This window comes from Colobus angolensis, unplaced genomic scaffold, assembly GCF_000951035.1.
Source record: "Colobus angolensis palliatus isolate OR3802 unplaced genomic scaffold, Cang.pa_1.0 Scaffold15, whole genome shotgun sequence".
NCBI lineage: Eukaryota > Metazoa > Chordata > Mammalia > Primates > Cercopithecidae > Colobus > Colobus angolensis.
Genome location: NW_012114599.1, coordinates 4,376,706 through 4,394,143, shown reverse-complemented (window position 1 = coordinate 4,394,143; position 17,438 = coordinate 4,376,706). Strand labels below are relative to the sequence as shown.

Sequence of the window (17,438 nt, the reverse complement as noted above, 5' to 3'; positions counted from 1 at the left end):
TTGTGTGGTAAAGCCATCTTTTATCTTTGCATGTCTAGAAGGATTTTACAGAAACCGTTCCTGTTTACTCCTTTCTCTGAAACAAACTAATCTTTTCATTCATAATAGACTAATTTGTAGGATGCAAGGGGAGGTGGCATAGAATGAATGATAAACATGCATTTATATTTTAATGAAAAACCTTCAGCTTTTAAGTAGGTTAAATGCTTAGCCGCACTGAAATAAATAGAAGGTAAATGTCTAATTGTATCATGTTGGACTGTAAATCTTTATCTCTGTTTGCTTTATAGCTGGGTCAGTTGGCAGTTTGAGACTGTTAAATCTCATACAGAATTTCACAGTTGTGGGGTTATATGTCAGATCGAGGCGCTACAAGATTTAGGTCAAAAGCACTTATCTGAGAGTGATTTCTAAGCCTGCTTACATAAAGCAATGTTATCAGCCTTTTTATTATTTATAGGTATAGAGCAATATAGGACACTGAGAGGCGAGTATTTCACTGAAAACTTTTCAGGATTCTCACGTTTGCTAATACATGTCACAGTGACTAGTATAACATGTATTATTTCAGTAATTTTGTGCCTTACGGATATCTCCCTTCACTGAGCTAGTCTGACCTTGGCAAGAGACTTTAACTTGTCATGATTTCACAAGTTGTAACTGCAGAAAAATAAAGGCCTGACCTTAATTTTCTCCTGGGACAATGTGAACGGCATCCTTTATTGCCCAGGACTATAATATAATGTAGAAGTGTGTTGGCTTTTGGAAAAATATATGCAAAATTAATCTGATCTTCCAAGCAAGAGAAAGAAACTCTCACTTTCTGGAAATGAACTTATTTATTTGAATCTTTAAGGTTCCATTTAGTCTCTGGGGAAAAATGGTGCTTTGTGAACTGAAAGAGTTAAATCACGTCCTCTCGCTGGTGGAGTCAGGCCCGTTGCTCACAATCAGAAAATAAAAACAGAATGGTATGTGATTCACATCTTACCGGCCTAGAATGATGTTTTCCCCTTTTCAACCCCTCCCCCTAAAAAAAGCGGGGCTTTACCTGATAGGAAAAGGGTCCCTTCTGGCTCCCTGGACTCCTCCACCCAAAGGAATACTGTGGCTTTCTCTCCAGGGTCGGGCTGGAACTACAAGGATCAGCTGACAGCTGCTTCAATGTCGTGCCATTCACTTTCCCCCTAGAACAACAAATGCTTTTAGTTTCCCAGTGACAGCTCAGGAGAGCAAAGGCGTGGGTTTCTCCACCAGCAAAGATGTTCAGCATTGTGCCTGATACCCTCTGTCTCCTCCCTGAAAGATCTGAGAAGTGTTGGGACATGCCAGGCACGCCCACCTCTCCTTTGTCTAGAACTTCAGAGTGTTAGCGCCTGGTGGCCAGCACACCTCCTCTTTTTATTTCCAACGTTGTACACTATCCTGCTAAGCGAAGCACATAAATCTGGTCATAATTGCTAAAACTCAAATTCACAGTTTGCTGACATTGGTATATCGGACTAAGAAATAGTTCTCTTCATTGTTGGGAGTGGGGAGAGTGTAGAACCCTAGGAGAATACTCTGCAGAGTTGGCACATCCTGGATAAAAGGTATAAACGGGCGCCCATGATATATATATTTTTAATAATGAGAGCTGTTTCAGCTGGTGTGGTATTCTGCTTCTAGCAAAAGAATGCCTCTGGTCCCTCCTGTGCCTGCTTCAACAGCACGGATACTGTGTGCTGACCGGGCTGGCACGTGCAGTTGTGCTCCTTTGCAGGAGAAGGAGCTCGCCCAGAGGCCGGAGCAGTGAGCCGCGGGCCACACTGGAGGGAGCGGGCAGCGTCGCTGCTCCTCGCCCAGCCCCATGCCCTGCATTAGGGCGCGAAGGCGGAGGCCCAAGGCAGCACCCCTGCCCCCTCCAGCCCTGCCCGCCCGGGGCTCCGGGACGCGGCCGCCGGGAGCCTCCACCCTGGCGGCTTTTGTTGGCCGCGTGCTAATAGCCAGGGCTTAAAAGTTTTCCATCTTGAGCGGCAATCAGCTTTCTTCCTCTCCATCTCTGGCCAAAGCCCCCTCGTCCCTGGGACGCGCTGCTCCCCAATGGAGGAGCGGCGTTTTCCTTCAGGCTGCGTGTTATCCTCTTAGCCCTACTGTGTTGGAATAGAGCGTAACCAGCTGGAGGACTGTAAGACTCCTGATAATGCCGCTCTTTTCCGCTGTCCCGTCTTAATCTTGTTACACAAATGGTCGTGAAGAGATTCATGAATTTTAATTTTGCCCTCTGCATTAGTGCCTCGCGTCACTCATACACAGCTGCCTTCGAAGCCGAGTTTTTCACTCCTCCTCTTACAACAGGGGAAAAAATTAGTTACTTGGCAGTAGTGCAAGGTAAAAAAAAAAAAAATCTACAGATTTAGGCAACCACCCATGAAGCTGATTAACAGTCAGTGATCAGGAGGAACAGCTTTGCCTCTTAAACTTTTCACCTCTCATTGTTAACTGTGAAATTTTATTTCCGTTAAAAAGCAAGCCTGTAATCAAAACGGTGCCATTCTGCACTTTTCTGCCAGTGCTTTTGTTAAACTGTGCCCACACCATGCAGCCAGTTTGCTCGGGAACCAGGCAGCCAAAGGTGTAGTATGTTTTAAAAATATTGCTTTTCAGTCCATCCTTGCAAGGGGAGAAAAATAAAACACTTCCCTCTCCTCCCCAGCCTTTGGGTCTCCTCAAGGCTGAGAATGAAATTCATTGCCCTCATAGTGTGGTTCAAAACCTTTCGTATAGTTAGATAGCAAATCGTTTTGTAAGGCAGAGATATTACTTCGAGATTACAACTGGCTTGACACTAGTTGGTAAAAATATTCTCATTCATGCAAATGTTCTTTGAAATATAATTTCACATGCCATGGGTTTTTTTTTAAACTTTCGCAAAACCACCCTGAAGTGTTTATTTCTCTGTATTTTTGTACATTGCTCTGAAAATAGGCTTGGGCTGGGCTGTGAAGTCAGTACATTGTGTTAAAAACATGGCCATATTGCACTTCTCCTTATCTATTCAAAATGCCACATTACAAGTGGCTGGTGCTTATAATCTGTGTGGTGTGCTGTTGATAATTGTGGATACTGTAAAGGGTAAACAGTCTGAACTCCACTCCTGCTGCTGCTGTTCACGCAGTAGTAAGGCTGAGCGTGTTACATCCAATTATGAAGTAAAGCATAATGCTACTAATAGCAGCTATATAATTTAGTTTAGTCCTCAAAGACCCTGTTTTAACCTATGAAATTGAAAAATTGTTTTATTCATGATTTGCTTTTTGTTCATTTTCTTTCAAGGTGCCTTTTGATATTTGTTAAAATTGTAATTATTAATTGGGCAAGGAAGTACAGCCTGGGTAAATGGAATTATTCTTAAAGCTCATAACATTCCCCTATCGAAGCAAGTATTGGCTAAGCGCTTTGTGTGTGTTCAAGTACCCTCACATAACAGACTTGCTTGATTCAGAAATGATCCGGGGCTGGGTTATAGTGTTGCCTTTGAGGGTTGTCAGCTCTTCCCCATTGTGGAAAGGTCTCACAGGCAAGACGGGGCTGGCCCCTGGCCCCTTTCAGCAACGAAGCCTCTGCTTTGGCCTCCAGAGGTCAGCATAGAATCCAAGTTAAAAGTGATTTCTAACCCATATTTACAGAAGAATTATTTATCCCACATATTACCTCAGGGACTTTATAAAGAGCTCATTTGAGTCTCTGTATATTAGTGCATTGTGAGTGAGTAGGTCAGCTGACTGCCACTGAGTAATCAACTTTCCCTTATCCCCAATCCCTGAGGAAAGAATTGAGCTAGCTTGGCCCTCTCTTCCCTCTATAAAATACTTCAGTGCGCTCCCTCTATCACTAGGGCAACTGGCAACAAAGGTATTTATAGTTGGTAAGTCCCGGTCAGTGGGTATGGACGGGGAAGTTGGTGAAGCCATTTTCTCGGCATTTTCTAAAATTAGACTAAATAGTAAGGTTGGAGGACCTGTGTTTAGGCTTAACACTCTCACTACTTTGGTGGCAGCAAAAATCCACAAGGATCTTTCTAAATAGACAACAAATCATCTGTACACAGAACAAACTCCATCTAAGAAAACAGAATGAAGTCACCTCAGTGACTGTACCACCGTCAGTTCTTGGAAAAGTGGATTAGAAAGTAAAGGCTGAATTAGCTTTACGTTCCCCAGCGGAAAAGGGGAAGTGGGCTCATGACTCCTGTCCTTAATAGTGACAGTCTGTCCATGTCACGATTTGGGAATATGATTCAGAAGGAACATGCACTTCGAAAAGATTCAAGTTAACATGCCCCAGAGGGACCACCCTGGGAGAGTGTGATGTTGAGGCCATTCATTTTGCTTTAGGGTGGGTGGGGTGGGTGGTGTTTGACTAACTTAAACAATAAAGGAATTGGCTCCATGTATAATTAAAAGAAATATTTTTTTATTATTATAATCTAAAAAGGAGTTAACAATTGGCTCATGAATTCCAACTTCAAAAATATTAATTTTGTCTTTATAAATCACAAATTATTAGTTGCTAGGATAAATGTAAATATAACTCTAAAACTATTCCAGCTGAATGAAGAAAAATAGACGTGAGAAACCTGACTGGATTTTAAAATCTTATCACAGCAAGATCCTCAGAACTTCCCTGCGCAGTATCGACAGGAATGTTACTAGTCTAATTGTTGGAATATGTTCTCCGCAGAGAAAAGAATTTTTGAGTGACTTATTATTAATGTTAAAACCCCTAAGAAGCACCTGGAGAGCCTTTGCAGTGTCTTGGGCCCCACAAGCCTTTGCCTGTGCCCAGATGTTGCCACAGATTCCAGGCAGTGATCTGAAATGCCCACCTGCCTGAATAGTGTGGCATTGGTCAGAGGCAGAGGGTACAGAGAGCAGAAACTTCTATGTCAAATGACCAGTCAGGTGACGATGAATGAGCCCCAGCTCTGCCTTCAGTCAAGTGCCTCACAGTTTATAGAGGTCAAAATGCAGCTGGGGTATTTATGAAAAAAACGCCCTACCCACCCCCACCAAAAATAATCCCCATATAAATGTATAGAATTGTGACACTAGTGCCACTGCAAACTACTTTGAGTTGCTTTTCTGGGATTTATTTTTCCAGAACTATATATTTTGGTGTAAAAGTCATGATACTAAACATTGATAATGACTGGTAAAGATCCCTAATTGGAGTCCCTTACCTTTTTTTTTCTATTATTGTTTTCAGTTGAAAAAGGAAAACCCGGACATATATGAAGAAAACCTTCATTACCCGCTTCTGCTTATTTTAACCAAACACGGATAGAAGATTAAGCTTCTCAAAGACGAAGAAAAATATCAAGTGCACAGGGAATATTTTTACAAAAACAGAAATCTGTAATGAGTATAATCGCCTGCCTGCCCCCTTTGCAGCGTTTCACGTGTGGGCTATGGACTCCACCTGTCCTTACCCACGTTATTCCCCAGCTGCCTTCTCCAGCTCCCTCCCTGCCTCTTTTTACACTCTGCTTGTTGCTCTTCCTGCCCTAAACCTTTGTCTTTAAATATGTATAAGCTGCCTATCTGTGACTTGAATTTGACTGGTGAACGACCTAAATATTTTTCCCTCTAATTGAGAGAGAATTTCTTTTGATGATACCCATCCCTCCTTAAATTTTTTTTTTTTTTTTTGGTCTTTGTTCTGTTTTGTTGGTGGTAGTTTTTAATCAGTAAAGCCAGCAAATATCATGATTCTTTCCTGGTTAAAAAAATAAAGCATATCGTTTTATCTCCCTCCAATTAATTGTATTAAATCTGCCATCCCGTTCTCTATCCCTCTCTCTCCTTCTTTCCTTTTAAACAGTATTTTTTTCCCCTATAGATGTATAAGAAATGACTACATCAGCCCAAAGCCTCATAAACTGACCGTTTGTCCTCTGGACACAATAGCGTGGCCAGCCCTCTGCTCCTCCTCCCCAATTATGTGTGATTAGTCTCAGTGTGCTGTGTCAAGGAGGGGGAGTGTGCTGAGTGCTTATTATCTGTTTAGGTACAAGAAGAGCACATTTAGGCTCTGACTATGAATGAAAAGTGAGCCTTTATCAGGGCTTAAATCTAACTGCTGCTGTTCTCCAGGCCTCTTTCAAAATAGGTCCTTCCCAGAGAAATTTTGAATAAATGGTTGATAAACTAGATTGCAACCAGGGGGAGTTTTTTAAAAACTCAATCACACAATTATCTTATTTAAAGTAAGTATATATTGTTATATGCTGTGTTTCAAGTGTATGGTAAACATTAAATAGGTGCTACCTAGGATTAAGAGAGAATGACTTTTCTGCAGGGAACCCAAGCTTGTCCTTGCCTAGTGCATCCATGAGATGCTGTAATGCCTTTTGTGGAAATTCAGATGTTTATCTGTAAGGAATCATCTGTGCCCAGTTTAGCAGTAATGTCATTAGTAGGTTAGCTATATATCCTCATATCTTTAGAAGAGGCAAAAACATGTATTCAGTGTGATACAATTAAAGTGATACGTGAGAGACTGGGGGTCCATCCTTTTGCATGTTAAACAAACTTAGCTGTCATAAAAGCAGCAACTCTCAAATGTCTTCTCTGCTCACTTCTATCATCAAACAAATTTTTCACCATCAGTTTGCATGTCCTTGTATTCACCACTTTTTCTGCTCCATTAGAGCACCTAGATGGATCTCAGAAGGCATAGGTCAAGTCGCAGTTAGATCATACATTTCTTTCTCACAAAAACTTGAATTGCAATGCCAAGTGATGGGCTAACATCACAATAACAGCAATTTATTCCTCTTTGGATAAAACAGCAGTCGATTCTCAGTGCTAGATAAAGACCAGGGCAATGCAAACCAGCCATTTAGCTGAGTAGTTCAGCTAGTGGCAGCTCTCCTTTGGCGACTGTATAGGTTGCACACTGGCTTCATATTTTCTTGTTTAAAAATTAGAATTTGGCATGTTTTAAAAGGCAACACAAGCCATTCCATTTATACTGGTGAAAATACAGCAAAAATATTTCCTCTGTAAAACCTGCAACTAAATCTGCCAGACAAAGAAAACGCATCCCTGTAGTAGCACCTAAGATGGTCTATTCTTTTTTCTTTTTAAATATGGAACAGCAGGATTATGAGAATATTTTCTTTTTCTCTCAAGAAAATACGTGAATTGGCAAGAATTCAATTTGCATTTGTGTGTTGTGGGTGGAGAAATCCAGTGTTTATGTCTCTGGGAGATACTATAATTTAAAAAGTAAACTAGGAATGCGTTTTTTTAAATATCTGAGAACAGTGTTTCAGAATTGAACTGTTGCTACCAAGAGATACCTAGTAAGGAAATTCACTTATTATGTAATTGAAACCTAGAGAATCTCCTATACGATATAAAGGGTTTCATAGATCTGCTCTTCATGGGATCCTCACCTGGAAATATCTCTAGACCAGGTTCTTTGAAAGTTTGTAAGAAATGTTCTATATTATTGAATAATTTTACAGTTTTTATTTTCCCAAAGTTTAATGGAATGCCAATATTGAAAAGTGAAATAGACCAGCTTTACAACTTTATCCATTTACATTTCTTTTGAACTTTATATTTCTCTGTGTCAATTGCAATTGAAATGGCCCATTCCATAAATGCCTATGTAATTATGCATGTGTTTGTTTCAGAAAGGAAGCCTGGGGCCGGGCGCGGTGGCTCAAGCCTGTAATCCCAGCACTTTGGGAGGCCAAGACGGGCGGATCACGAGGTCAGGAGATCGAGACCATCCTGGCTAACACGGTGAAACCCCGTCTCTACTAACAATACAAAAAACTAGCCAGGCGAGGTGGCGGGCGCCTGTAGTCCCAGCTACTCGGGAGGCTGAGGCAGGAGAATGGCGTAAACCCGGGAGGCGGAGCTTGCAGTGAGCCGAGATCTGGCCACTGCACTCCAGCCTGGGCGACAGAGCGAGACTCCGTCTCAAAAAAAAAAAAAAAAAAAGAAAGGAAGCCTGTCTGCTTAGGAAATCCTAAGAATAATGGTATTTCTCTTCTTTGTGTACCTTTATCTTCTGATAAAACTCATGATTTTCCTTTGTCATACTAAGTAGATTTGGTTGGATGAACGAATGTTTCTAATATTGCCGATGGTCAGTTCTAATGCTGTGAGATGAATAGCTACATACAAGTTGGTTATAAGAAATATATTTTACTTTATAGCAAGACATATGCTGTGAATTGGGATAAAAGTGCTAGAAAAGACTACCTAAGAGGTTGATGCTATTTTGTATAAATTGTGTATTTTGTTGGCTTTTTGACTGAGCATGAAAATGTAAGTTCCATTAGGGAAGGGTAATTTAGGTGCTCAGTATTCAGCAGAAAACTTGTCAGGGCCATAAAAGCTTTTCTGGCTAGTTCCTCGGGTGTTTTCAGAGAAGAGCTGCCCGCCCCTTGCTGATTTTCCCTTTGGCTTCAGTATGGGCTGAATTTACCACTGCATACCTGTTGAATCAAATTGGGGGATCCAGCAGTTAACTGAGTGAATGGAAGGATTAGTTGCCCTCCGGAGCCCTATTTCAACAGCCAGGTGTCTGTCCTAAACTAGTTAACTGCTTTTGACAGCTGAAGAACCTAGTTTTAATACCAGAGGCAGGAGGTGGTGGTGTTTTTTTCCATCTCTCCACTACCAAAGTGGGACATACCTTCTCATGAGGGTTAGGTGGTTTTTGTTTTTTAATAGGAACCCAGCCTCCATGGATTTTTGTCTTTGTGCTTAGTCAGCATTTGACTTGTTTCCAATCTATGCCAGACAGTTCATTCGCATTGTCTGGCAAGAACCTTTCATTGGACTCTGGAGGTGGGGCAGAATGCCCACATAGGGGAGAGAGTCAAAGTATATGTACAAACATATACACACACACACACACTCACAGGAAACATTAAGCTATTTAGATCCGAGATGTGGGCTCCAGCCCCCAGATTCCAGGTACATCCCCATCCCAGATCAAAATCCCCTGAGTTCAGGCTGTATGAAACATAATTATGTTGAGTGTATGCCATAGAGAAAAAATGGATTTGAAAGTCAGGCTGATTTTAGGCAGGGTAAATATGTTTTCCTGAGTGGACTATTTCCAAATTAGGAAGGAGCCTGTTAGTGTTTATCACACCATTAAGCCTGAAATGCCACTTTTAATTCTCAGATTTCATTTTACCCAGAGAGCTTACCTTCCAGGCTGTGGCTAAATGCTCACAGTGTTCTCTGCCCTGAAAGTCTGTGCATTTGGAGTCTGTATTTTGCCTTTTTTGTCCCCCTGACTTTTCAATTAATACATTTTTTAATAGATAAAACAGATCATACCGTGACTTTTAAAATGTCAACAAGCTCGTAAACAGAAATGTAATAAAATGGCTAATAGGAGATTCAATAGTTAATAGAGGGCCTGAAGTGTGAGCAAATACAGTAGCTGTATATTGGAAACTGTGCAAGTGAAGATGGCTTTAGTATTGCAAACTGAGGAAGAAAATTGTTTTTAATTAGCACCTTCATAAGAACTGCTGATTAATACTGTTTTGTTTGGTGAAAAGCTTTCAGCTGAGTAATTTGTACAGCCATTACAACAGTTTTGTTAGAGCGGGACTCCTGTTGTTAAACACAAACAGCAGATGATAATGGTGGAAGATGAGTTTGTCATGTAACAATTTACCTTATTGAAAAAAGCTTTATATAAAACCCAATACAGTAGGTACCAGCAGAAATCACATATTTTAAATCCTTCCAAAATTGCAGTGTGCCATGCTTATGTTTTTTTTTTTCCTCAGGGCTAGAAGCAGATTTTATATCATTTATAAAATTATATACACAATTTAAAGGTGGTATAGCATGGACAGACCACTTTCTTAGCAGCAGTTTACACTGGAGCAGTAAAGTGGCCGTGTATTCAAACATTTGCTAGCTACACAGAGAAGGTGGAAAAATGAAAGCCTAATTAAATAATGTTACTCAAATGTAAATTTGCATTGCGACTGGATACAGGGAAATAAGAACTGGTGTTTCTGCCTTAGGTAGGTTTAACACGTATAGGATCTTAAAAAAAAAAAAAAATCTCTCTCAAGAGAAGTTTAAGTAACTTTTTTTTTTCTGGTGTTGTTTTAACTGACCCAGAGGAAACTGCTCATTCAATGAGACCTGACCAGGGAATAAGAGGCTGATTTCAGTGAACTCCCATAAAATGGATATTTTGCTAGCCAGAAGCATGGGAAATTTTGTGTGTGTGCTTAAAATCCAGTGGTAAAGCATATTTGCATTAAAATATTACGCTAACCAAGGCTGGTAAGAACTGTAAATTATTGGAGTGGCGTAATAGAACATGAGATTTTTTTTTTTTTTTTTTCTTTCTTCTTTTCTTTTAGATTTTTTTTTTTTTTTTTTTAGACAGGCCTTCGGGGTAATAACAAGGGTTGAGGCTCACGACAGTGCCAAATAAGCTTTAGACAGCATAATAGTCTGCAAAGAAAGCCACAGAGCACTAATGTGAAGGAAGAGCTGTCCACCACATGCAGCAAAAATCACCAAAGGTCATTTTATGGTAGCAATTGTGACATAAAATTGGTGGTCATGCTACATGTCTAATACTCAGCACAGCTTTATAAATGATGGGCCCCTAGCGATGGCTGTCATTAAGTGCTTTCATCATAATAAACTTTAAACTGTTGGCTTTATGAATCGCCAGCTAGCTTCAGCTGTTCGTTGGATGGAGCTTGCAGTGCCTTAAGTGTGACAAGACCTATTAGGAATTGCAACCATGTTTCAAGCGTACTTGGCTTCCCCACTCCTGGGGTGATTGCTGCCTATTAAACGGCGTCTGGGAAGATTTTCCTCCAGCAATCTCTGATCAAGAGCTTTTTTGGGCTTTGACCTGCATTTCCTTCAAGACTTTCTCTGAGGAGTTTTATAAGAGCAAAACTCCAGAGGATTTATAGCCACTTCTGATTAATACCTTTCCAGTTTTTCTAGCAACTCTCCCACTGCTGCATAGAGAAAAGCTTTCATTGTTCCTGAGGTGCTTATTTGTAACCTTTTTTCTGCTCCCTGATTCCCTCTAACGTGTTCTCTCAGTGAAATCCTCGGGGTGGAACCCAGACAGTTGGTGAAGTTGTTACAGCTGGAGAGACAGAGAAGGAAAGAGAGAGGCTGTTATATTTTTAAAGGATTACATGCAGAGCAGCCTGGCCCCGCCCATTTAAATACTCATGTGACGTCACCTGCCGCCCGCTGTACCAAACGCATCCTTAATGAGCCCTCGGTGTAAATTGAGCCGACACATAAAGATTTCATGATTCAAATTACACTTTCATTAACCTTTAGCATGGGAAGTCTTTTAGTTTCTATAAATCTTACAGTGGCTTACCGTCTGTCCTACTGATGTGAATAATAGATGTTTGGAGAATCGCTCTTTAAAAACCCAGGGTTATTAAGGGCTAAATACATATTTCAGACTCACTTAGCAGGAACTTTAATTACTTCTTGTTGCTTATTCTGACTTGGAGGCCACCCCCCATCCTCCCACCCCGTTTTCTTCTGCTTGACTCAGATGTTTTGGAGATGGTAAAAGCTTTCAATGTCTAAGTCCCTGTCTTAATACTCTTATTTGTCTTTCTTTTAGGCTAAGTAGTGTCCTAAAGATAGTTCAGGGAATGTCTCAGGTGTGGACCATTACACAATTAAATTAGCAAACCTCAGAGGGCTTGGATTAGAACCCGGCAGGGAACACTTGGGGATTCGAGGGCAGAGCCAAGCTTTCTGAATGGCAGCGGCTCTCCCAGGAACAGCGAGGGTCGGCCCGCTTGGTAGTCTCAGTCACAGACTTGTCTTACCAGATAAAGTAGTGCAGGCTAAACTCTTTTTTTCCTGGGAGTGAACAGGAAATACATTAGTGAATGTGTCAAGCCGAAAGGAAAACAGGAGTTGGAGGGCTCGTGGCTTTTCACATACAAAGGCATCAGCCATCCCACCACGGGAGCCGGCCAAGGGTGGACAAGTGTATTTTGAGACTGCTGCCCAGGTGCAAGGGGAGGGGGCGGGGCGGGCCGCAGAATGCCCCGGAACAAAGGCGCCTCCAGGGGCCTGTGCAGAGGTCACCTGCTGCCTCCAGGGCAGATTAAGGAGGACTGCAGAGGGCATTTGGAGGAAATGGTGCTGTGCTTCTTTGGGAAATCAATTCGTCCCACCCTTAATAGGGCATTTTGCCCTCCCTCTTTGGGGAGTCCCAGGCAAACGTGCTTCCAGGTCTCAAAATCAGTTATAACAGACCTACGTTTGAAGAGGCGGCACCTTTCCCTGCCCGCGCTCCTTCAATAGCCTGTGCGCCCTGAAAATATCTTTCTGCTCTCTGCAACATCTCACTTCCCTTTTCTCTCTTCTTTGGGCTCTCCCGCCCCTCTCTACCCAGGCCTCTTTCATAATTAGGCTGAAAGTGGAACTTTCCCCCACTCCCTTACTTTGAGATTTCTTTTTTCCCAGTGACCTGGGCTGCACTTTGCCCCCACTCCCTGCCTGCCAATCTCTTCAGGGTTAGGGCCTCTCTCTTTCCATTCTTGCCTCTCCCCCTCCTTGAGAGCTCCGGGAGGCCCAGCCTCCCTGAATCCGATCGGCTTCCAACACAGCAGCCCCCCTGTGGAGGAAGGAAGAGGCCTCCTCAGAATGAATGGCCGGTAAGGAGGTTTTTAATTTGTCTGGAGCTACAAGAAAAAGGCCTCAGAGCAGCGTTCCCTCCCTCACCTCTGCCGCCCACGCTGGGCCACTCTGCCTTCCCGGTGGGCACCAAGGCCGCACCATCCCAGGCCAGGTCCACGGTGAAAGCTGGGCGGTGGGATCTGAAAATGTTGGCTTGTTGTCTGGGCATCACCTGTGCAATCTAGAATAAGGACTTGGCTTTGTATATGAAATTCTATTTTTTGATGGTTTGCAGCCTACCAATGTGAGAAAGGTGGAAGTTGAACACGATGTGACTGTCAGACTAGGTCGGAAAGTGAGCTCAGGCCATCACTGTCTTGATCTGCAGTCTGCCTTCTGATGGCCGAGCTCTCCTTGAGCTTGAGGGAATGTCACCATGCTGTTCCCAACCCAGAAGGCAGTACATTTAAAAGCTTTGCCCACCTGACCTATGGTTCCACCTCCAGGTACATTAGCCTTCATTTTCCTCCACAGGCTTTATTTTTAGGAGCAGAGGCCGCATCCCTGATCCAGCCTACATTTTGAGTGGATCTCTCGCTTTCCCTGTCTCTCTCTCAAACTGCATCTCATGATGCCAAGTATGAAGCAGCTCGGAGGAGAATGAAGCCTCCCACAGCTCCTGAATGTCCAGAGATCTTTCCTCTCTCCAGGGGTACTCCTGATTGGCCCACCTCCTGCCCCATAAGATGAGAACCTTGGCTCTGGACTGGGTGACAGAGGTTTCAAGTCTCCAGCTTGCCTTTCTGCCAGCTGTTAGTGGCTTTCCCTCATCTCACAGCCAGGTGCTGTTTCTGGGTCCTCTCACACACACCCTCACCCCCAAGAGACTAGATAAACCATCAGTGGTTACAGTAATCTCAATATGAATATGATACTGTAGGTGTTTATCCAGCTTTACCCTTATGGTAGATTTGCGGGGTGGGGGTGGGGGAATAGCAACAGTGCTTTCCAGCTCCTCCCATCAAGAAATGGAATCTTTCTTCACTCCTTGATTCTGAACTTGGCTTGGCTTGCTTTGGCCAATGAGACATTAGTAAACATGAGTACAAGTGGAGGTTTGGAAATCACTTGTGTATTGAGGTTTGCCCTGTCTTGATGCTTTTGGAACCTAGCTACCATGTGAAAAAGCCCAGGCTGTGCTGCTAGACAGTGGAGACATGTGGCCCAGTCACCCCCATTATTCAGCCATGAGCCACTGAATGGCAGTGGCTCTCCCAGGAATGGCAAGGGTTGGCCCACTTGGTAGTCTCAGTCACAGACTTGTCCTAACAGATAAAGTATTGCAGGCTAAACTCTTTTCCTGGGAGTGAACAGAAAACCTGGACCAAACAGGCCTTGGGAGATGCCAAAAACAAGTATCTAGGATCAAACAGCCCCTGGGAGATGCAGCTCTGGCTGCAGCTGTGTGAGTGGGCCAGGTGAGCCAGCAGAAGAACTGCCCAGCTGAGCTCAGCCCAAATTGCCTACTCACAGAACATGAGCTAAAAATGGTGGTGTTTTTAAGCAATGACATTTGGGGCAGTCTGTTAACTAAGTGATGAGAAATCGGTAACTCATGCAGTCCTAGATCTGTTCTCTGGAGGTACTTTTCTGTGGCCTTAAGTGTAACTTCTGATATAATGTTTTGCCTAAAATGTGGTGAGTTACATAGTGACTAACATTTCAAAAACACGAAAATAGGATGCAGGTACCACAGGCCTCATTTACCCTTCAGAAATTCAGCCTATTACAGAGGCACATCACTCTCAGGCTATTGGGAGAGGACACCAGAGAAAGTGGGCTACAGGGGAAAGAACAATGAACCTTGAATCAGAATACCTAGTCCAGCCTGGACTCTACCAGTACCAAGCTGGTGATTGTAGGCAAGCTGCTTAATCTCTCTGGGCATCAGTTTCCTCTTCTGTAACATAGGAGAACTGAACGACATAATTTGATTTCCCAGTTCATGCTAACTTCTAAAGTATTTGAGATTAAAAAACAATCTATTATGAGGACCAGAGATATTGGCCACCTCAGGGAGTTAGAATTCTCTGGTACTGTCAGAGTTGTCAGACATTAGCTTGGCCCTAGAGAATATGTAACACATCACAGGGGTCTTTCTCCCATGAGGTTCTGGGGTGGATCCCAATGTTTCACCTTCCTCTGTCCCAGACTAAACATTGCAGGGCTACCTCAGGTACCACTGTGGGGGAAGGGAGGAGCAGTGGGGGCCCAAACTCCTCTATTTTTATTCACTGACCTAATCAATACAGACATACCTCATTTTATCACACTTAGGAGATAATTGCATTTTTTTTCTTTTTTTTTTTTTTTTACAAATTGAAGGTCTGTGACAATTTAAGCAAGTCTATCGGCTCCATTTTTCCAACAGCATGTGCTCACTAAATGTTTCTCACATTTTTGTAATTCTCACAATATTTACTTTTTCACTGTTAAATCTGTTCTAGTGATCTGTGATCAGTAATCTTTGATGATACTATTGTAATTGTTTTGGGGCACCACAAACTATAGCCAGATAAGATGGCGAACTTAATAAATGTTCTGGGTACTCTAACTGCTCCAGTTGGGGCAGCTCTAGTGGAAGGCTGTTCCCTGTCTCCCTCCCTCTCCTGGGGCCTCCCTGTTCTCTGAGACACAACAATATTGAAATTAGGCCAGTTAATAACCCTGCAATGGCATTTAGCTGTTCAAGTGAAAGGAAGAGTTGCATGTCTCTCACTTTAAATCAAAGCTGGAAATGGTTAAGCTTCATGAGGAAGATGTGCCAAATGCTGAGATAGGCTGAAAGCTAGGCCTCTTGTACCAGGTAGCCAAGGTGTGAATGCAAAGGAAAAGTTCTTGAAGGAAATTAAAAGTGATACTCCAGTGAACACAGGAATGATAAGAAAGCAAAATAGCCTCATTGCTGATAGGGAGAAAGTTTGAGTGGTCTGGATAGAAGATCAAACCAACCACAATATTCCCTTAAGCTAAGGCCTAATCCAGAGCAATGCCCCAACACTCTTCAGTTCTATGAAGGCTGAGAGCTGTGGAATCTTCAGAAGAAAAGTTTGAAGCTAGTGGAGGTTGGTTCATGAGGTTTAAGGAAAGAAGTCATTTCCAGAACATAAAAGTGCAAGTAAAGCAGCAAGTTCTGATGTAGAAGCTGCAGCAAGTTTTCCAGAAGATCTAACTAAGATCACTGATGAAGGTGGCTACACTAAACGACAGATTTTCCATGTAGATGAAACAGCCTTCTATTGAAAGAAGATACCATCTAGAATTTTCATAGCTAGAGAGAAGAAGCCAATGCCTGGCTTCACAGGAAAAGCTGACTCTTTTTTTTTAGGAGTGAATGCAGCTTTTGGTGACTTTAAGCTGAAGCTAGTGCTCATTTACCATTCTGTAAACCCTATGGCCCTTAGGAATTATGTCTACTCCACCTGTGTTCTGTCAATGGAACAATAGAGCCTGGATGACAGCATATCTGTTTACAGCATGGTTTACTAAATATTTTAAGCCCACTGTTGAGACCTACTGCTCAAAATGAAGATCCCTTTCAAAATACTACTGTTCATTGACAATGCACCTGGTCACCTGAGGGCTCTGATGGAGATTAATGTTTTCATGCCTGCTAACACAACATCCATTTGGTAGTCCATGGATCAAGGAGTAATTTGACTTTCAAGTCTTATTTCAGAAATACCTTAAGTAAGGCTATAGCTGCCATAGATAGTGATTCCTCATGGATATGGGCAAAGTCAATTGATAACTTTTTGGAAAGGATTCATCATTCTAGAAGCCATTAAGAACATTTTTGAGTCATAAGAGGAGATAAAAATATAAACGTTAATAGGAATTTGGAAGAGATTGATTTTAGCATTTATGGATGACTTTGAGGAGTGCAAGACTTCAGTGGAGGAAGTCACTGCAGATGTAGTGGAAATAGCAAGAAAACTAGAATGAAGATGTGACTGAATTGCTACAATCACATGATGAAACTTGAGTGGATGAGGAGTCGCTTCTTAGAGATGAACAAAAGTCATTTCTTGAGATGGAATCTACTTCTGGTGAAGATGCTGTTGAATAATGACAAAGAATGAAGAATATTACATAAACTGAGTTGATAAAACAGGGGCAGGGTTTCAAAGGATTGTCTCCAATTTTGAAAGAAGTTTTACTGTGGGTAAAATGCTATCAGACAGCATTGCATGCTACAGAGAAATCTTTCCTGAAAGTAAGAGTCAACTGATACAGCAAACTTTACTGTCTTATTTTAAGAAGTTGCCACAGCGTCCCCAACCTTCAGCAACCACCTGATCAGTCAGCAGTCATCAACATCGAGGCAAGACCCTCCACTAGCAAAAAGACTGTGACTCACTGAAGGCTCAGACGAATGTTAGCATTTTTTAGCAATAAACTATTTTTAATTACAGTATGTACATTTTGAAGATAATACTATTGTAAACTTAATAGACTACAGTATAGTATAAACATAAGTTTTATGTGTGCTGGGAAACCAAAACATTCATGTGACTCACTTTATTGTGACATTGACTTTACTGTGGTGACCTGGAATCAAGCTCACAATATCTCTGAGGTATGCCTCTATCTGTTGTGTGCTAGGCACCCTGGGGGGAACCTAATACTGAACACGAAAAACCCTATTACATGTTAGAGCCAAGTGAGAAAGACAGAATGACCGCCCATACATAGCTTACATTTGAAGCA

General features: G+C 42.2%; 1 protein-coding gene across 1 annotated transcript in view; it reads left to right on the top strand.

Moving 5' to 3' along the window:
• Positions 1-5,812, top strand: part of CAMKMT (calmodulin-lysine N-methyltransferase) — a 435,068-nt gene extending 429,256 nt beyond the window's left edge. Inside the window, exon 11 of the mRNA XM_011935893.1 lies at positions 5,248-5,812. Within this exon, the coding sequence (XP_011791283.1) occupies positions 5,248-5,325 (78 nt within the window). The 3' untranslated portion in view covers positions 5,326-5,812. The remainder of the gene's footprint in view (positions 1-5,247) is intronic.
• Positions 5,813-17,438: the final 11,626 nt, after the last annotated feature.